This window comes from Pelobates fuscus, chromosome 4 (genome assembly GCF_036172605.1).
Source record: "Pelobates fuscus isolate aPelFus1 chromosome 4, aPelFus1.pri, whole genome shotgun sequence".
Lineage (NCBI taxonomy): Eukaryota > Metazoa > Chordata > Amphibia > Anura > Pelobatidae > Pelobates > Pelobates fuscus.
Genome location: NC_086320.1, coordinates 370,716,129 through 370,738,633, shown reverse-complemented (window position 1 = coordinate 370,738,633; position 22,505 = coordinate 370,716,129). Strand labels below are relative to the sequence as shown.

The following is a 22,505-nucleotide window of genomic DNA, read 5'->3' as shown; positions in this document are numbered from 1 at the left end:
AGGATTACTGCCAGTTATATGGGATTCTTGCCAGTGATATAGGATTACTGCCGGTGATATAGGATTACTGCCAGTGATATAGGATTACTGCCGGTGATATAGGATTACTGCCAGTGATATATGATTACTGCCAGTGATATAGGATTCCTGTCGGTGATATAGGATTACTGCCAGTGATATAGGATTCCTGCCAGTGATATAGGATTCCTGTTGGTGATATAGGAGTACTGCCAGTGATATAGGATTCCTGACGGTGATATAGGATTCCTGTGTGTGTTATATAGGATTACTGCCAGTGACATAGGATTCCTGCCAGTGATATAGGATTCCTGTTGGTGATATAGGATTACTGCCAGTGATATAGGATTCTTGCCAGTGATATAGGATTCCTGTCGGTGATATAGGATTACTGCCAGTGATATAGGATTCCTGCCGGTGATATAGGATTCCTGTCGGTGATATAGGATTACTGCCAGTGATATAGGATTCCTGCCAGTGATATAGGATTACTGCCAGTGATATAGGATTACTGCCAGTGATATAGGATTCCTGTTGGTGATATAGGATTACTGCCAGTGATATAGGATTCCTGTCGGTGATATAGGATTACTGCCAGTGATATAGGATTCCTGTTGGTGATATAGGATTCCTGTTGGTGATATAGGATTACTGCCAGTGATATAGGATTATGCCAGTGATATAGGATTACTGCCAGTGATATAGGATTACTGCCAGTGATATAGGATTCCTGCCGGTGATATAGGATTACTGCCAGTGGAATGGGATTCCTGTCGGTGATATAGGATTCCTGTTGGTGATATAGGATTACTGCCGGTGATATAGGATTACTGCCAGTGATATAGGATTACTGCCAGTGATATAGGATTACTGCCAGTGATATAGGATTCCTGTTGGTGATATAGGATTACTGCCGGTGATATAGGATTACTGCCAGTGATATAGGATTACTGCCAGTGATATAGGATTCCTGCCGGTGATATAGGATTACTGCCGGTGATATAGGATTACTGCCAGTGATATAGGATTCCTGTTGGTGATATAGGATTACTGCCAGTGATATAGGATTACTGCCGGTTATATAGGATTATGCCAGTGATATAGGATTACTGCCGGTGATATAGGATTACTGCCGGTGATATAGGATTACTGCCAGTGATATAGGATTCCTGTTGGTGATATAGGATTACTGCCAGTGATATAGGATTACTGCCAGTGATATAGGATTACTGCCAGTGATATAGGATTCCTGCCAGTGATATAGGATTACTGCCGGTGATATAGGATTCCTGTTGGTGATATAGGATTACTGCCAGTGATATAGGATTACTGCCGGTGATATAGGATTATGCCAGTGATATAGGATTATGCCAGTGATATAGGATTACTGTCAGTGATATAGGATTACTGCCGGTGATATAGGATTACTGCCAGTGATATAGGATTACTGCCAGTGATATAGGATTACTGCCAGTGATATAGGATTCCTGTTGGTGATATAGGATTACTGCCAGTGATATAGGATTACTGCCAGTGATATAGGATTACTGCCAGTGATATAGGATTACTGCCAGTGATATAGGATTACTGTCAGTGATATAGGATTCCTGCCAGTGATATAGGATTACTGCCGGTGATATAGGATTTCTGTTGGTGATATAGGATTACTGCCAGTGATATAGGATTCCTGTTGGTGATATAGGATTACTGCCAGTGATATAGGATTACTGCCGGTGATATAGGATTATGCCAGTGATATAGGATTACTGCCAGTGATATAGGATTACTGCCAGTGATATAGGATTACTGCCAGTGATATAGGATTACTGCCGGTGATATAGGATTCCTGTTGGTGATATAGGATTACTGCCAGTGATATAGGATTCCTGCCGGTGATATAGGTTTCCTGTCGGTGATATAGGATTACTGCCAGTGATATAGGATTCCTGCCAGTGATATAGGATTACTGCCAGTGATATAGGATTACTGCCAGTGATATAGGATTCCTGTTGGTGATATAGGATTACTGCCAGTGATATAGGATTCCTGTCGGTGATATAGGATTACTGCCAGTGATATAGGATTCCTGTTGGTGATATAGGATTCCTGTTGGTGATATAGGATTACTGCCAGTGATATAGGATTCTTGTTGGTGATATAGGATTCCTGTTGGTGATATAGGATTCCTGTTGGTGATATAGGATTACTGCCAGTGATATAGGATTCCTGTTGGTGATATAGGATTCCTGTTGGTGATATAGGATTACTGCCAGTGATATAGGATTCCTGCCGGTGATATAGGATTACTGCCAGTGATATAGGATTACTGCCAGTGATATAGGATTACTGCCAGTGATATAGGATTCCTGTTGGTGATATAGGATTACTGCCAGTGATATAGGATTACTGCCAGTGATATAGGATTACTGCCAGTGATATAGGATTCCTGTTGGTGATATAGGATTACTGCCAGTGATATAGGATTACTGCCGGTGATATAGGATTATGCCAGTGATATAGGATTACTGCCGGTGATATAGGATTACTGCCGGTGATATAGGATTACTGCCAGTGATATAGGATTACTGCCAGTGATATAGGATTCCTGTTGGTGATATAGGATTACTGCCAGTGATATAGGATTACTGCCAGTGATATAGGATTCCTGCCAGTGATATAGGATTACTGCCGGTGATATAGGATTCCTGTTGGGGATATAGGATTATGCCAGTGATATAGGTTTACTGCCAGTGATATAGGATTACTGCCGGTGATATAGGATTACTGCCAGTGATATAGGATTACTGCCAGTGATATAGGATTCCTGTTGGTGATATAGGATTACTGCCAGTGATATAGGATTACTGCCAGTGATATAGGATTACTGCCAGTGATATAGGATTCCTGCCAGTGATATAGGATTAATGCCGGTGATATAGGATTCCTGTTGGTGATATAGGATTACTGCCAGTGATATAGGATTCCTGTTGGTGATATAGGATTACTGCCAGTGATATAGGATTACTGCCGGTGATATAGGATTATGCCAGTGATATAGGATTACTGCCAGTGATATAGGATTACTGCCAGTGATATAGGATTACTGCCAGTGATATAGGATTACTGCCGGTGATATAGGATTCCTGTTGGTGATATAGGATTACTGCCAGTGATATAGGATTACTGCCAGTGATATAGGATTACTGCCAGTGATATAGGATTACTGCTGGTGATATAGGATTACTGCCAGTGATATAGGATTCCTGCCAGTGATTTAGGATTACTGCCAGTGATATAGGATTACTGCCGGTGATATAGGATTACTGCCAGTGATATAGGATTACTGCCAGTGATATAGGATTACTGCCAGTGATATAGGATTACTGCCAGTGATATAGGATTCCTGCCAGTGATATAGGATTACTGCCAGTGATATAGGATTACTGCCAGTGATATAGGATTACTGCCAGTGATATAGGATTACTGCCGGTGATATAGGATTACTGCCGGTGATATAGGATTACTGCCAGTGATATAGGATTCCTGTTGGTGATATAGGATTCCTGTTGGTGATATAGGATTACTGCGAGTGATATAGGATTACTGCCGGTGATATATGATTACTGCTGGTGACAGACCCTGATTTCAGCAAATCATCAAACCATCAACGCACATTTACTTGTTAAAAGGAATTCAGTGACAACATATGTGTGTGTAAAAAGTAAAATCTGGTAATGAGAATATGACAAAAAATATCAATATACGATAAAAAACAAAGAAAAAAGTTAATTGCGCTCTATCCCGAATCAAAGCAAGTAACTATTTTCTTTTTTTGTTTTTATTGCATGTATTTCGGCTGATGTGTACTTTAGTCATTGTTGCCGCCCAGGAGTGATGGGAGTTTGAGCACATGGCTTACTTTGGTATGTTTGTATCTGCTTTTGTTTTTCACATCCATGTTACAAGGCTGCCATCCACCCCAGGTGGTCCTATTAAGGGTTAATAAGTATTTAGGGGTTCAGAAAATTACCCCCCCTCTGCCTCATTCCGAATTTTTCTTTATTTCTAAAGATATCAAGGTGAATTGTTAGCATAGGACTCATCTGAGAGGGTTTGCCTTGATGTTGGAGGTGAGCTTACACTTAAATGGCCATTGGAGTGATACTAAGTAACTTCCAATGATTTTATTGTTTATAGGGATTTGGGATAGTGCACTAGTTACTTTTTTCTCTGGTTTTTTTTTTTATTGTATTGTGTATTTTAGCTGATGTGTGCTATAGCCATTGCTGCCACCCAGGATTAGTGGGAGTTTGAGGTCAGGGTTTCATTTTGTATGTGTAAATAGTGTCAGTAAGCACTTACATGGCAGATGGGGGAGAAATGCAGCAGGTATGTGTGTTATAACTTTCTGTTTATAAAGAACCTGGCTGTGACTGTAGGTGCCCCCTAACCCTCTGTCCCCCCCTATACACCCCTAGACATATAGCATTGTGTACCCTGCTGCATCCACCCTCATTACATCCTGGGGTACAGTCCTGTACGACAGCCATCATTATTAACACAGCTCCATGACTTGGATTGCAGTTCTATAAGGACAATATGTAGATATTGTTTGTTTGGTTTATGGCCGTGCATTCACATGATAACAGCTGTTACAGGGCTTTCTCTTTACTTATATCTATAGAATGACACGTGCTCAGAAATTGACTTATTACCCTGTGTGTAACCTAGAGTTACTTAATACTCAGAAAAGCAGCTCATTATTCAATGCAGATAGTAATCCGTATCCAGCCATCGGCTCAGATTTATTAAACGCAATGGGTGTGATCAATCACTGAGAGAATACAAGAGGATTATGTGACCCAGTGGCCCATTTACTTTCAGTGGCACTCTGTATGGGCTTAGTAAATGCTTACACTGTGAGTTTCACACTGTGCGGCTTTTCTAAAAATTAAGGTAAAGAGGGCACATTACATCCACCAGATCGTGTCACTACACTAAATAAAACTGTTACAGAAATATTATCTCTATATATTGACACAAAGAACAAGGGTTAAACCAAAATTAGTAAAGTTGGAGAATGTCTCCTGCTTTGATTTGCGTGAATTCCTTTGCAAATCCTCTTAAATATCAAATTTATTAAATAAACTGCGTTGTACAGTTGTAGTTGGACACACAATGCATATTAAGTAGATTTCGGCATTCCTTTTTCGGAGGAAACGAAGTTCTGACGAAACCGTCTCATTTATCCATTCGTCCAAATAAGAAATCTCCAAATGGCATTTTGGAAGAATGAACTAATTAACTGATTGAGCGATGAACTAAATTCTTCCGTGTTCAGTAAGTTCATTCATTAATTCATTATATTGATATAGTGAACACTATCCTAGCAACCTACTTTTCTACCCTGCCCTTACCTTTTGTGTCACTATACCCCACTCCCTCTAGCATGTAAACTCACTGAGCAGGCCCTCAATCCCTCTGTTACTGTCACTATACCCCACTCCCTCTAACATGTAAACTCACTGAGCAGACCCTCAATCCCTCTGTTACTGTGTCACTATACCCCACTCCCTCTAACATGGAAACTCACTGAGCAGGGCCCTCAATCCCTCTGTTACTGTGTCACTATACCCCACTCCCTCTAACATGTAAACTCACTGAGCAGACCCTCAATCCCTCTGTTACTGTGTCACTATACCCCACTCCCTCTAACATGGAAACTCACTGAGCAGGGCCCTCAATCCCTCTGTTACTGTGTCACTATACCCCACTCCCTCTAACATGGAAACTCACTGAGCAGGGCCCTCAATCCCTCTGTTACTGTGTCACTATACCCCACTCCCTCTAGCATGTAAACTCACTGAGCAGAGCCTCAATCCCTCTGTTACTGTGTCACTATACCCCACTCCCTCTAACATGTAAACTCACTGAGAAGGCCCTCAATCCCTCTGTTACTGTGTCACTATACCCCACTCCCTCTAGCATGTAAACTCACTGAGCAGGGCCCTCAATCCCTCTGTTACTGTGTCACTATACCCCACTCCCTCTAACATGTAAGCTCACTGAGCAGGGCCCTCAATCCCTCTGTTACTGTGTCACTATACCCCACTCCATCTAACATGTAATCTCACTGAGCAGGGCCCTCAATCCCTCTGTTACTGTGTCACTATACCCCACTCCCTCTAACATGTAAGCCCACTGAGCAGGGCCCTCAATCCCTCTGTTACTGTGTCACTATACCCCACTCCCTCTAACATGTAAACTCACTGAGCAGGGCCCTCAATCCCTCTGTTACTGTGTCACTATACCCCACTCCCTCTAGCATGTAAACTCACTGAGCAGGGCCCTCAATCCCTCTGTTACTGTGTCACTATACCCCACTCCCTCTAACATGTAAACTCACTGAGCAGGGCCATCAATCCCTCTGTTACTGTGTCACTATACCCCACTCCCTCTAACATGTAAACTCACTGAGCAGGCCCTCAATCCCTCTGTTACTGTGTCACTATACCCCACTCCCTCTAACATGTAAACTCACTGAGCAGGGCCCTCAATCCCTCTGTTACTGTGTCACTATACCCCACTCCCTCTAGCATGTAAACTCACTGAGCAGGGCCCTCAATCCCTCTGTTACTGTGTCACTATACCCCACTCCCTCTAGCATGTAAACTCACTGAGCAGGGCCCCCAACCCCTCTGTTACTGTGTCACTATACCCCACTCCCTCTAGCATGTAAACTCACTGAGCAGGGCCCTCAATCCCTCTGTTACTGTGTCACTATACCCCACTCCCTCTAACATGTAAACTCACTGAGCAGGGCCCTCAATCCCTCTGTTACTGTGTCACTATACCCCACTCCCTCTAGCATGTAAACTCACTGAGCAGGGCCCTCAATCCCTCTGTTACTGTGTCACTATACCCCACTCCCTCTAGCATGTAAACTCACTGAGCAGGGCCCCCAACCCCTCTGTTACTGTGTCACTATACCCCACTCCCTCTAGCATGTAAACTCACTGAGCAGGGCCCTCAATCCCTCTGTTACTGTGTCACTATACCCCACTCCCTCTAACATGTAAACTCACTGAGCAGGGCCCTCAATCCCTCTGTTACTGTGTCACTATACCCCACTCCCTCTAGCATGTAAACTCACTGAGCAGGGCCCTCAATCCCTCTGTTACTGTGTCACTATACCCCACTCCCTCTAACATGGAAACTCACTGAGCAGGGCCCTCAATCCCTCTGTTACTGTGTCACTATATCCCACTCCCTCTAACATGGAAACTCACTGAGCAGGGCCCTCAATCCCTCTGTTACTGTGTCACTATACCCCACTCCCTCTAGCATGTAAACTCACTGAGCAGAGCCTCAATCCCTCTGTTACTGTGTCACTATACCCCACTCCCTCTAACATGTAAACTCACTGAGAAGGCCCTCAATCCCTCTGTTACTGTGTCACTATACCCCACTCCCTCTAGCATGTAAACTCACTGAGCAGGGCCCTCAATCCCTCTGTTACTGTGTCACTATACCCCACTCCCTCTAACATGTAAGCTCACTGAGCAGGGCCCTCAATCCCTCTGTTACTGTGTCACTATACCCCACTCCATCTAACATGTAATCTCACTGAGCAGGGCCCTCAATCCCTCTGTTACTGTGTCACTATACCCCACTCCCTCTAACATGTAAGCCCACTGAGCAGGGCCCTCAATCCCTCTGTTACTGTGTCACTATACCCCACTCCCTCTAACATGTAAACTCACTGAGCAGGGCCCTCAATCCCTCTGTTACTGTGTCACTATACCCCACTCCCTCTAGCATGTAAACTCACTGAGCAGGGCCCTCAATCCCTCTGTTACTGTGTCACTATACCCCACTCCCTCTAACATGTAAACTCACTGAGCAGGGCCCTCAATCCCTCTGTTACTGTGTCACTATACCCCACTCCCTCTAACATGTAAACTCACTGAGCAGGCCCTCAATCCCTCTGTTACTGTGTCACTATACCCCACTCCCTCTAACATGTAAACTCACTGAGCAGGGCCCTCAATCCCTCTGTTACTGTGTCACTATACCCCACTCCCTCTAGCATGTAAACTCACTGAGCAGGGCCCTCAATCCCTCTGTTACTGTGTCACTATACCCCACTCCCTCTAGCATGTAAACTCACTGAGCAGGGCCCCCAACCCCTCTGTTACTGTGTCACTATACCCCACTCCCTCTAGCATGTAAACTCACTGAGCAGGGCCCCCAACCCCTCTGTTACTGTGTCACTATACCCCACTCCCTCTAGCATGTAAACTCACTGAGCAGGGCCCTCAATCCCTCTGTTACTGTGTCACTATACCCCACTCCCTCTAACATGTAAACTCACTGAGCAGGGCCCTCAATCCCTCTGTTACTGTGTCACTATACCCCACTCCCTCTAGCATGTAAACTCACTGAGCAGGGCCCTCAATCCCTCTGTTACTGTGTCACTATACCCCACTCCCTCTAACATGTAAACTCACTGAGCAGGGCCCTCAATCCCTCTGTTACTGTGTCACTATACCCCACTCCCTCTAACATGTAAACTCACTGAGCAGGCCCTCAATCCCTCTGTTACTGTGTCACTATACCCCACTCCCTCTAACATGTAAACTCACTGAGCAGGACCCTCAATCCCTCTGTTACTGTGTCAATATACCCCACTCCCTCTAACATGTAAGCTCACTGAGCAGGACCCTCAATCCCTCTGTTACTGTGTCACTATAACCCACTCCCTCTAACATGTAAACTCACTGAGCAGGGCCCTCAATCCCTCTGTTACTGTCACTATACCCCACTCCCTCTAACATGGAAACTCACTGAGCAGGGCCCTCAATCCCTCTGTTACTGTGTCACTATACCCCACTCCCTCTAACATGGAAACTCACTGAGCAGGGCCCTCAATCCCTCTGTTACTGTGTCACTATACCCCACTCCCTCTAGCATGTAAACTCACTGAGCAGGGCCCTCAATCCCTCTGTTACTGTGTCACTATACCCCACTCCCTCTAACATGTAAACTCACTGAGCAGGGCCCTCAATCCCTCTGTTACTGTGTCACTATACCCCACTCCCTCTAACATGTAAACTCACTGAGCAGGCCCTCAATCCCTCTGTTACTGTGTCACTATACCCCACTCCCTCTAACATGTAAACTCACTGAGCAGGGCCCTCAATCCCTCTGTTACTGTGTCACTATACCCCACTCCCTCTAGCATGTAAACTCACTGAGCAGGGCCCTCAATCCCTCTGTTACTGTGTCACTATACCCCACTCCCTCTAGCATGTAAACTCACTGAGCAGGGCCCCCAACCCCTCTGTTACTGTGTCACTATACCCCACTCCCTCTAGCATGTAAACTCACTGAGCAGGGCCCTCAATCCCTCTGTTACTGTGTCACTATACCCCACTCCCTCTAACATGTAAACTCACTGAGCAGGGCCCTCAATCCCTCTGTTACTGTGTCACTATACCCCACTCCCTCTAGCATGTAAACTCACTGAGCAGGGCCCTCAATCCCTCTGTTACTGTGTCACTATACCCCACTCCCTCTAACATGTAAACTCACTGAGCAGGGCCCTCAATCCCTCTGTTACTGTGTCACTATACCCCACTCCCTCTAACATGTAAACTCACTGAGCAGGCCCTCAATCCCTCTGTTACTGTGTCACTATACCCCACTCCCTCTAACATGTAAACTCACTGAGCAGGACCCTCAATCCCTCTGTTACTGTGTCAATATACCCCACTCCCTCTAACATGTAAGCTCACTGAGCAGGACCCTCAATCCCTCTGTTACTGTGTCACTATAACCCACTCCCTCTAACATGTAAACTCACTGAGCAGGGCCCTAAATCCCTCTGTTACTGTCAATATACCCCACTCCCTCTAACATGGAAACTCACTGAGCAGGGCCCTCAATCCCTCTGTTACTGTGTCACTATACCCCACTCCCTCTAACATGGAAACTCACTGAGCAGGGCCCTCAATCCCTCTGTTACTGTGTCACTATACCCCACTCCCTCTAGCATGTAAACTCACTGAGCAGAGCCTCAATCCCTCTGTTACTGTGTCACTATACCCCACTCCCTCTAACATGTAAACTCACTGAGAAGGCCCTCAATCCCTCTGTTACTGTGTCACTATACCCCACTCCCTCTAGCATGTAAACTCACTGAGCAGGGCCCTCAATCCCTCTGTTACTGTGTCACTATACCCCACTCCCTCTAACATGTAAGCTCACTGAGCAGGGCCCTCAATCCCTCTGTTACTGTGTCACTATACCCCACTCCATCTAACATGTAATCTCACTGAGCAGGGCCCTCAATCCCTCTGTTACTGTGTCACTATACCCCACTCCCTCTAACATGTAAGCCCACTGAGCAGGGCCCTCAATCCCTCTGTTACTGTGTCACTATACCCCACTCCCTCTAACATGTAAACTCACTGAGCAGGGCCCTCAATCCCTCTGTTACTGTGTCACTATACCCCACTCCCTCTAGCATGTAAACTCACTGAGCAGGGCCCTCAATCCCTCTGTTACTGTGTCACTATACCCCACTCCCTCTAACATGTAAACTCACTGAGCAGGGCCCTCAATCCCTCTGTTACTGTGTCACTATACCCCACTCCCTCTAACATGTAAACTCACTGAGCAGGCCCTCAATCCCTCTGTTACTGTGTCACTATACCCCACTCCCTCTAACATGTAAACTCACTGAGCAGGGCCCTCAATCCCTCTGTTACTGTGTCACTATACCCCACTCCCTCTAGCATGTAAACTCACTGAGCAGGGCCCTCAATCCCTCTGTTACTGTGTCACTATACCCCACTCCCTCTAGCATGTAAACTCACTGAGCAGGGCCCCCAACCCCTCTGTTACTGTGTCACTATACCCCACTCCCTCTAGCATGTAAACTCACTGAGCAGGGCCCTCAATCCCTCTGTTACTGTGTCACTATACCCCACTCCCTCTAACATGTAAACTCACTGAGCAGGGCCCTCAATCCCTCTGTTACTGTGTCACTATACCCCACTCCCTCTAGCATGTAAACTCACTGAGCAGGGCCCTCAATCCCTCTGTTACTGTGTCACTATACCCCACTCCCTCTAACATGTAAACTCACTGAGCAGGGCCCTCAATCCCTCTGTTACTGTGTCACTATACCCCACTCCCTCTAACATGTAAACTCACTGAGCAGGCCCTCAATCCCTCTGTTACTGTGTCACTATACCCCACTCCCTCTAACATGTAAACTCACTGAGCAGGGCCCTCAATCCCTCTGTTACTGTGTCACTATACCCCACTCCCTCTAACATGTAAACTCACTGAGCAAGGCCCTCAATCCCTCTGTTACTGTCACTATACCCCACTCCCTCTAACATGTAAACTCACTGAGCTGGGCCCTCAATCCCTCTGTTACTGTGTCACTATACCCCACTCCCTCTAACATGTAAACTCACTGAGCAGGGCCCTCAATCCCTCTGTTACTGTGTCACTATACCCCACTCCTTCTAACATGTAAACTCACTGAGCAGGACCCTCAATCCCTCTGTTACTGTGTCACTATACCCCACTCCCTCTAACATGTAAGCTCACTGAGCAGGGCCCTCAATCCCTCTGTTACTGTGTCACTATACCCCACTCCCTCTAACATGTAAACTCACTGAGCAAGGCCCTCAATCCCTCTGTTACTGTCACTATACCCCACTCCCTCTAACATGTAAACTCACTGAGCTGGGCCCTCAATCCCTCTGTTACTGTGTCACTATACCCCACTCCCTCTAACATGTAAACTCACTGAGCAGGGCCCTCAATCCCTCTGTTACTGTGTCACTATACCCCACTCCCTCTAACATGTAAACGCACTGAGCAGGGCCTCAAGCCCTCTGTTACTGTGTCACTATACCCCACTCCCTCTAACATGTAAACTCACTGAGCAGGCCCCTCATCCCCTCTGTTACTGTGTCACTATACCCCACTCCCTCTAACATGTAAACTCACTGAGCAGGGCCCTCAATCCCTCTGTTACTGTCACTATACCCCACTCCCTCTAACATGTAAACTCACTGAGCAGGCCCTCAATCCCTCTGTTACTGTGTCACTATACCCCACTCCCTCTAACATGTAAGCTCACTGAGCAGGGCCCTCAATCCCTCTGTTACTGTGTCATTATACCCCACTCCCTCTAACATGTAAACTCACTGAGCAGGGCCCTCAATCCCTCTGTTACTGTCACTATACCCCACTCCCTCTAACATGTAAACTCACTGAGCAGGCCCTCAATCCCTCTGTTACTGTGTCACTATACCCCACTCCCTCTAACATGTAAGCTCACTGAGCAGGGCCCTCAATCCCTCTGTTACTGTGTCACTATACCCCACTCCTTCTAACATGTAAACTCACTGAGCAGGACCCTCAATCCCTCTGTTACTGTGTCACTATACCCCACTCCCTCTAACATGTAAGCTCACTGAGCAGGGCCCTCAATCCCTCTGTTACTGTGTCACTATACCCCACTCCCTCTAACATGTAAACTCACTGAGCAAGGCCCTCAATCCCTCTGTTACTGTCACTATACCCCACTCCCTCTAACATGTAAACTCACTGAGCTGGGCCCTCAATCCCTCTGTTACTGTGTCACTATACCCCACTCCCTCTAACATGTAAACTCACTGAGCAGGGCCCTCAATCCCTCTGTTACTGTGTCACTATACCCCACTCCCTCTAACATGTAAACGCACTGAGCAGGGCCCTCAATCCCTCTGTTACTGTGTCACTATACCCCACTCCCTCTAACATGTAAACTCACTGAGCAAGGCCCTCAATCCCTCTGTTACTGTCACTATACCCCACTCCCTCTAACATGTAAACTCACTGAGCAGGGCCCTCAATCCCTCTGTTACTGTGTCACTATACCCCACTCCCTCTAACATGTAAACTCACTGAGCAGGGCCCTCAATCCCTCTGTTACTGTGTCACTATACCCCACTCCCTCTAACATGTAAGCTCACTGAGCAGGGCCCTCAATCCCTCTGTTACTGTGTCACTATACCCCACTCCCTCTAACATGTAAACTCACTGAGCAAGGCCCTCAATCCCTCTGTTACTGTCACTATACCCCACTCCCTCTAACATGTAAACTCACTGAGCAGGGCCCTCAATCCCTCTGTTACTGTGTCACTATACCCCACTCCCTCTAACATGTAAACTCACTGAGCAGGGCCCTCAATCCCTCTGTTACTGTGTCACTATACCCCACTCCCTCTAACATGTAAGCTCACTGAGCAGGGCCCTCAATCCCTCTGTTACTGTGTCACTATACCCCACTACCTCTAACATGTAAGCTCACTGAGCAGGGCCCTCAATCCCTCTGTTACTGTGTCACTATACCCCACTCCCTCTAACATGTAAACTCACTGAGCAAGGCCCTCAATCCCTCTGTTACTGTCACTATACCCCACTCCCTCTAACATGTAAACTCACTGAGCAGGGCCCTCAATCCCTCTGTTACTGTGTCACTATACCCCACTCCCTCTAACATGTAAACTCACTGAGCAGGGCCCTCAATCCCTCTGTTACTGTGTCACTATACCCCACTCCCTCTAACATGTAAACTCATTGAGCAGAGCCCTCAATCCCTCTGTTACTGTGTCACTATACCCCACTCCCTCTAACATGTTAGCTCACTGAGCAGGGCCCTCAATCCCTCTGTTACTGTGTCACTATACCCCACTCCCTCTAACATGTAAACTCACTGAGCAGGGCCCTCAATCCCTCTGTTACTGTGTCACTATACCCCACTCCCTCTAACATGTAAACTCATTGAGCAGAGCCCTCAATCCCTCTGTTACTGTGTCACTATACCCCACTCCCTCTAACATGTAAGCTCACTGAGCAGGGCCCTCAATCCCTCTGTTACTGTGTCACTATACCCCACTCCCTCTAACATGTAAGCTCACTGAGCAGGGCCCTCAACCCCTCCGTTACTGTGTCACTATACCCCACTCCCTCTAGCATGTAAACTCACTGAGCAGAGCCCTCAGCCCCTCTGTTACTGTGTCACTATACCCCACTCCCTCTAGCATGTAAACTCACTGAGCAGGGCCCTCAATCCCTCTGTTACTGTGTTACTATACCCCACTCCCTCTAACATGTAAGCTCACTGAGCAGGGCCCTCAACCCCTCTGTTACTGTGTCACTATACCCCACTCCCTCTAGCATGTAAACTCACTGAGCAGGGCCCTCAATCCCTCTGTTACTGTGTTACTATACCCCACTCCCTCTAACATGTAAGCTCACTGAGCAGGGCCCTCAACCCCTCCGTTACTGTGTCACTATACCCCACTCCCTCTAGCATGTAAACTCACTGAGCAGAGCCCTCAATCCCTCTGTTACTGTGTCACTATACCCCACTCCCTCTAACATGTAAACTCACTGAGCAGGGCCCTCAATCCCTCTGTTACTGTGTCACTATACCCCACTCCCTCTAACATGTAAACTCACTGAGCAGGGCCCTCAATCCCTCTGTTACTGTGTCACTATACCCCACTCCCTCTAGCATGTAAACTCACTGAGCAGGGCCCTCAATCCCTCTGTTACTGTGTCACTATACCCCACTCCCTCTAGCATGTAAACTCACTGAGCAGAGCCCTCAGCCCCTCTGTTACTGTGTCACTATACCCCACTCCCTCTATCATGTAAACTCACTGAGCAGGGCCCTCAATCCCTCTGTTACTGTGTCACTATACCCCACTCCCTCTAGCATGTAAACTCACTGAGCAGGCCTTCAACCCCTCTGTTACTGTGTCACTATACCCCACTCCCTCTATCATGTAAACTCACTGAGCAGGGCCCTCAATCCCTCTGTTACTGTGTCACTATACCCCACTCCCTCTAACATGTAAGCTCACTGAGCAGGGCCCTCAACCCCTCCGTTACTGTGTCACTATACCCCACTCCCTCTAGCATGTAAACTCACTGAGCAGAGCCCTCAGCCCCTCTGTTACTGTGTCACTATACCCCACTCCCTCTAGCATGTAAACTCACTGAGCAGGGCCCTCAATCCCTCTGTTACTGTGTTACTATACCCCACTCCCTCTAACATGTAAGCTCACTGAGCAGGGCCCTCAACCCCTCTGTTACTGTGTCACTATACCCCACTCCCTCTAGCATGTAAACTCACTGAGCAGGGCCCTCAAACCCTCTGTTACTGTGTTACTATACCCCACTCCCTCTAACATGTAAGCTCACTGAGCAGGGCCCTCAACCCCTCCGTTACTGTGTCACTATACCCCACTCCCTCTAGCATGTAAACTCACTGAGCAGAGCCCTCAGCCCCTCTGTTACTGTGTCACTATACCCCACTCCCTCTAGCATGTAAACTCACTGAGCAGGGCCCTCAATCCCTCTGTTACTGTGTCACTATACCCCACTCCCTATAACATGTAAACTCACTGAACAGGGCCCTCAATCCCACTGTTACTGTGTCACTATACCCCACTCCCTCTAACATGTAAACTCACTGAGCCGGGCCCCCAATCCCTCTGTTACTGTGTCACTATACCCCACTCCCTCTAACATGTACACTCACTGAGCAGGGCCCTCAATCCCTCTGTTACTGTGTCACTATACCCCACTCCCTCTAACATGTAAACTCACTGAGCAGGGCCCTCAATCCCTCTGTTACTGTGTCACTATACCCCACTTCCTCTAGCATGTAAACTCACTGAGCAGGCCCTCAATCCCTCTGTTACTGTGTCACTATACCCCACTCCCTCTAGCATGTAAACTCACTGAGCAGGGCCCTCAATCCCTCTGTTACTGTGTCACTATTCCCCACTCCCTCTAGCATGTAAACTCATTGAGAAGGGCCCTCAATCCCTCTGTTACTGTGTCACTATACCCCACTCCCTCTAGCATGTAAGCTCACTGAGCAGGGCCCTCAATCCCTCTCTTACTGTGTCACTATACCCCACTCCCTCTAACATGTAAACTCACTGAGCAGGGCCCTCAATCCCTCTGTTACTGTGTCACTATACCGCACTCCCTCTAACATGTAAACTCACTGAGCAGGGCCCTCAACCCCTCTGTTACTGTCACTATACCCCACTCCCTCTAACATGTAAACTGACTGAGCAGGGCCCTCAATCCCTCTGTTACTGTGTCACTATACCCCACTCCCTCTAACATGTACACTCACTGAGCAGGGCCCTCAATCCCTCTGTTACTGTGTCACTATACCCCACTCCCTCTAACATGTAAACTCACTGAGCAGGGCCCTCAATCCCTCTGTTACTGTGTCACTATACCCCACTCCCTCTAACATGTACACTCACTGAGCAGGGCCCTCAATCCCTCTGTTACTGTGTCACTATACCCCACTCCCTCTAACATGTAAACTCACTGAGCAAGGCCCTCAATCCCTCTGTTACTGTCACTATACCCCACTCCCTCTAACATGTAAACTCACTGAGCTGGGCCCTCAATCCCTCTGTTACTGTGTCACTATACCCCACTTCCTCTAGCATGTAAACTCACTGAGCAGGCCCTCAATCCCTCTGTTACTGTGTCACTATACCCCACTCCCTCTAGCATGTAAACTCACTGAGCAGGGCCCTCAATCCCTCTGTTACTGTGTCACTATTCCCCACTCCCTCTAGCATGTAAACTCATTGAGAAGGGCCCTCAATCCCTCTGTTACTGTGTCACTATACCCCACTCCCTCTAGCATGTAAGCTCACTGAGCAGGGCCCTCAATCCCTCTCTTACTGTGTCACTATACCCCACTCCCTCTAACATGTAAACTCACTGAGCAGGGCCCTCAATCCCTCTGTTACTGTGTCACTATACCCCACTCCCTCTAACATGTAAACTGACTGAGCAGGGCCCTCAATCCCTCTGTTACTGTGTCACTATACCCCACTCCATCTAACATGTAAACTGACTGAGCAGGGCCCTCAACCCCTCTGTTACTGTCACTATACCCCACTCCCTCTAACATGTAAGCTCACTGAGCAGGGCCCTCAATCCCTCTGTTACTGTCACTATACCCCACTCCCTCTAACATGTAAACTCACTGAGCAGGGCCCTCAATCCCTTTGTTACTGTGTCACTATACCCCACTCCCTCTAGCATGTAAACTCACTGAGCAGGCCCTCAATCCCTCTGTTCCTGTGTCACTATACCCCACTCCCTCTAGCATGTAAACTCACTGAGCAGGCCCTCAATCCCTCTGTTACTGTGTCACTATACCCCACTCTCTCTAGCATGTAAACTCACTGAGCAGGCCCTCAATCCCTCTGTTACTGTGTCACTATACCCCACTCTCTCTAGCATGTAAACTCACTGAGCAGGGCCCTCAATCCCTCTGTTCCTGTGTCACTATACCCCACTCCCTCTAGCATGTAAACTCACTGAGCAGGCCCTCAATCCCTCTGTTACTGTGTCACTATACCCCACTCCCTCTAACATGTAAACTCACTGAGCAGGGCCCTCAATCCCTCTGTTACTGTGTCACTATACCCCACTCCCTCTAACATGTAAACTCACTGAGCATTGCCCTCAATCTCTCTGTTCCTGTGCATTCAACTTGTCTGGTTACAAATACGTGTCTGTTAGTCCACCTGTCGTACAGCACTACGAAACTTGTTGGTGCTTTATAATTAATAATAATATCCATGTGGAATCACCGTATTTAAGATTGTCACTACCTAACTAGGGAGCTGTTGTGTTTAGTAGATAGCTACCTAGTTTTGTTCCTGTAAATATGGCAATCCCTCCTAAGGGTTCCAAATTAAGGAGCACTGTGTAAATATTAGGCCACAATTCTCCAATTGAGCTGTTTTTGTCTAAAACTTGTAATTCCTGGTTTAATACACTATCTAATACTGCAGTAATTAATACTCATTCTAGTGCTGTAATACTCGAGAATATACCGCAGAAAATACCACACACATAAACATGTTTATTGTAAACTCACCCACAATGTATCCAACTTCGCATCCATTGCACTATAAATGTTGAATAGGCAAAGAGGTGTTCTGTGATCGGAAAACAAAACAAAACATAAAACAAAAGATTTTAAAAGTGTGGGCATTCCTTACAAAATGCGGTGATTTTATTTCACAAGCATGCCTTCTGTTTTGAGGACACCTGTGGTTTATTTGTGGAAAAAACGATTGCGTTTTAAGAATTTGTTTGTCAGAACAATTTTTTTTCAAGACGTTTAAATAAAAGCAGAATCTTTGTAAATATGTTTGTGCACGTGAGACTGCTGATCACTTCGCTAGAGAATACCCATTTTTTAAGAAAAGAGAACGTTTGTTGGAAAAATTCAGTATTCGCATAGCAACTGGCTAGAAGTACACGGAGACTATTACTTTAACCCCTTAAGGACCAAACTTGTGGAATAAAAGGGAATCGTGACATGTCACGCATGTCTGTGTGCTTAAGGGGTTAAAGAAAATCAGGGGGATATTTTAACTTTTTGTAAAAACATAGTATTTTGTATTTTCCAGTATGCTTCAAAATGTGAGTTTTTAAGGAACGCTTACTATTGAGATTATTGTATAATTTCAGTATCATCACAGTAGTTCCTAATCCCAATGCCGGGACCTGAAACTGTATCCCCTGATAATTTTAGTAGATTCCCATTAAATGTATACGGCACATTCTGTTTGTCTTGTTCCAGACAACTGCTCACGATAAATAATTCACTGTGACAACCTGTCTTCAGCCCTTTCAGTGGGGACCCATCTGACCTAGGAAAAGTCTAAGGAAGATGTTTACATGTCTCATTTATTATATATAAAATGACAATTATAGATTGGGTCACGCAGCTAATTTTACAGATTCAGGATAGGGTTTTTATGGATCTTGTGTTGGGTGGGCATAGCTTACAGGGGACTGGTCAGTTTTGCAAGCATTTTAATATTAGCCAATATATTCAACACATATGTGTTTGGGAGGTTTGCAAACCAAAATTACAGCGGTTGTGTAAGCACCATAACCCCCGGGCTCCTCTGGTCAACCCCTCTTCGGATATCATTAAACCTTTAGTCATATCAGTTTTGTTCATCTTTGTATGGAACTAATTGGCTGAAACCACCAGCATGTGCATGACATTTTATCTGATGTGGAGGTTGAAAGTTCACTTACCCAGGGTACTCAGGTAAGTGTCAAACTGTATAAAAATGGTTTGTCTACTTACCATTGGATGACACCAGGAGATTAAAACACTTCCCTATATGCCAAGCAATGAGTTTGGAAACCAAGAGCCTGAGTTCTGATATATTAGATCCAGTCTTAGCTACACTAGGTATATCACCTTTGAAGTATACAGGCCCTTCAAATCTAATATACATCTTCATATTTAGAGATACAGTTATAATGTGACTAGCACATGTCAGATTGTCAAAGTTTGCCTGATTGCTTGAAATGGACTACCTTTTTAAACTGCTCTGGGTAAAGGTTTGACAGATCCAAATTGGAGAATTGATGTTACCCAGAATATCCACCTTGCCACCTCTTGCCCCAGTGCCGGGTACCCATGCAATACCACTGAATGTCACAGTACAGCTTCCAGAGACTGCAAATCATTAATCACAGGATGTTGTGATGGTTTAGAAATAATCTACATGGATTACTGATTGCAACTGCATTTTAATAATTTAAATCGCAGAGTGGGCATCGCTGCTGCGTTCTTATTGGCTCAGCTATTATGGTGTAGGAATAGACAGACAATGTATCTAGGAGTTTCTTAATATTTTTAGTGGTGTGTTGACAACCAATATGCAAAATGTAGACCAAATATCCCCAATCAGCTAAACTGATGGCATAGATAGTTCAATCCAGTGAAAATTAACTCTTCAGTTAAAAAAAAACCTTTTTGGAATTTTGTATTTTTATCCATTTTCATCATAGATCTTGTATAATCATCAAATGAATTTGTTTTTATTTAACAGGCTTCTCCGCAAGACCTTGAAGTGAGCAAGATGCAGTTATTAATGCCGCACCGTCTTTCGGTAGAATATACAGACCAGCCATTCCAGAGACAGCGTGCGGTCAGCGCCGTCAGTGTGCTCACAAATGCCATGGAAGGTATATTAAAATATCTACATTGACCTTTTATTGCCAAATGTCCTCTCGATTGCCATGGTAACTACTATTATAGCGACAATGAGATGTCTTATGGTTGCTGTGCCAGGTTAGCATTCAGATTGGTGCAAACTACATCTCCCATAATTCTCACCAGGTGAGACAGGTAAACCCAAGTCCCTAAAAACTGCAGGCATCCCCAACAATTAGCCGTACTTAATCTAAACACCACAACTTCTAATACCTTGTGTGGTGGTTTCATTGATTTCTGTACATAAATTGAAACTATTGCCCTGAACATGTCCCATAGACTTCTGCTGGGCAGGAATTTGAGATATGCTCAGAGCTTCCAGTGAGAACAATGGGTGGGCTAGCATTGTGTGGGGATTCTAGTTAGCTGCTGTCCCCGACGTTCTACACGTATAGGTCAGTAGTTGTATTATGATGATTTTCTATATTCTTTATTTTATTTAGAACTTGAAGAAGCACATCAGAAATGTCCTCCGTGTTGGACGCATTTTGCTCAGAGATACCTCATTTGGGATTGTTGTGAACTGTGGGTACAATTCAAGGACGGGGTGAGATTTGTAGTGATGGACCCTTTTATCGATCTTACCATCACCATCTGCATTGTTCTGAACACAATATTCATGGCTTTGGAGCATTACAAGATGACAGAGGAATTTGATAGTATGCTTTCCATCGGGAACTATGTAAGTATCATCAACAGACCTTTCACAATTTGTGGAATTAATGGGACAAGACTAATATGTTGCAAAGTAAAAAACGATGGTAAATTTGTATGGTGTGTGAAAACATTTAATGAATGATCCTTGGATTATATTTTATTATTGCTTTTGCAGCAAAAAAACTATTTATTGATTATAATTCCACTATGTTAATAAATCGTAAAGAAAGCGTGCATACAAATAATCACAAAATCGGGCAGATTCCGGTAGCGGTTTACTCTGCTTATTGAGTTGCAGTTTTCCTATAGACTTCAATTGCTTTAATTGAGGTACGGCTATTCACTAACCAGCTTTAAACATCTCTGTGGTATAGGAGACATATCGTATAGTATCTATCGAGTGATAGCAGGAGCAATTACTATGCATTTTAATTTACTGACAGACAACATGCTAAAATAGTATTAAATTGTGAAAACATTTGCCCAGTTAAATAATTAATAAATTATGTTATCATCAGGATATTCATTGGAGTGTGGATTGCTGAAAATTCACAGAGAATTAAAATTTTCAGAATAGCTAAACTGGAAAAATTCTTCAAGTTAATATAATTTTTTAGATACTGGCTATTTTGCTGTAAAATTCAGCATTTCCTGACAATTCCCAATTTAGCGAGTAATCTTCTAGGGTTTTATTTGTTCTTTCTTGAATTGGCATAGACAAATATTTAGATAGGTTCAAACAAAAAGAGCTGTTGTCCGATTGTGCCAATTTTACATTACCCCCCTTGTTGCTTAATGCACGTACACATTTTCACTGAAGTTAGCTCTGTTTAAAACGGCAGTACTGCTGTGACGCTATGTTAATTCATGATAAAACATTGTATCCATTTCAGCTATCAGTGGTTTATATACTCAGTCCAGATAAATGTCTGATATGACCTTGAACTGTATAATCCCAGATTGGAGAAAGTATGGTGAGATACTGATAATTAAAATAGTCCTTACTCTCCGTGTCTATACCAACTCTCTCTCCTCCTTTCCACATGATTGGCAGCTCAGACAATTCGCATTAGTCAAATCCTAGACTACGGCAAATAAAATACAAATAATCAAGGCTATTTGCAGGCAGCAGCTGTACATCCTGGCTAAGTAGCATTTAGGGCTTTCAATTTCCAGGTCTCTAAGAGAAAATAAAAAATGGCCGAGCGAGAAAGGCTTATAGTACAATCAGAGTTGCAGAGAAGTTAAGGTAGTCAGGACAAGGCTTATTCCCAAAGGTTATTGCTTGTTTACAGTAATCGTAAACTGCATTTAAAACGTAAGGAGATCAAAGGGCAGACTTGTTATTGATAATGCATTATCTAGATGAAAGAGAATTTAGATGCTTAGAGGAACATTTCACTTAACTTGTTCAAAGCAATATTTCAGAAGTTCATTCAACAAGTAGTGGCTCTTAGGCAGCAGAATGGTCTTCTGCGACTATATTTAGCCACTGCAAGCATTTATATCATTCCTCTGGGAAATGTCACATCTCAATGTAGTTGCCAGCAATTACATCACATCCAGGCAGAAGAAGATTCAGGCTAATACATCGGGGAGAGGAGGGAGCAAAACCAATATTTGAACCCATTTATGCCCCTGCTTAGATAATCAATGCATCATAAGACATACCATG

At 45.1% G+C, this 22,505-nt stretch overlaps 1 protein-coding gene across 3 annotated transcripts in view; it reads left to right on the top strand.

Annotated features, from left to right (window-relative positions):
* LOC134609180 (sodium channel protein type 4 subunit alpha-like) overlaps nucleotides 1–22,505 on the top strand; it is a 362,813-nt gene that overhangs the window by 177,841 nt on the left and 162,467 nt on the right. For all 3 annotated transcript variants that reach the window (XM_063452713.1, XM_063452712.1, XM_063452711.1), the window contains 2 exons: nucleotides 20,010–20,145; nucleotides 20,617–20,855. In XM_063452713.1, the coding sequence (XP_063308783.1) occupies nucleotides 20,010–20,145; nucleotides 20,617–20,855 (375 nt within the window). The remainder of the gene's footprint in view (nucleotides 1–20,009; nucleotides 20,146–20,616; nucleotides 20,856–22,505) is intronic.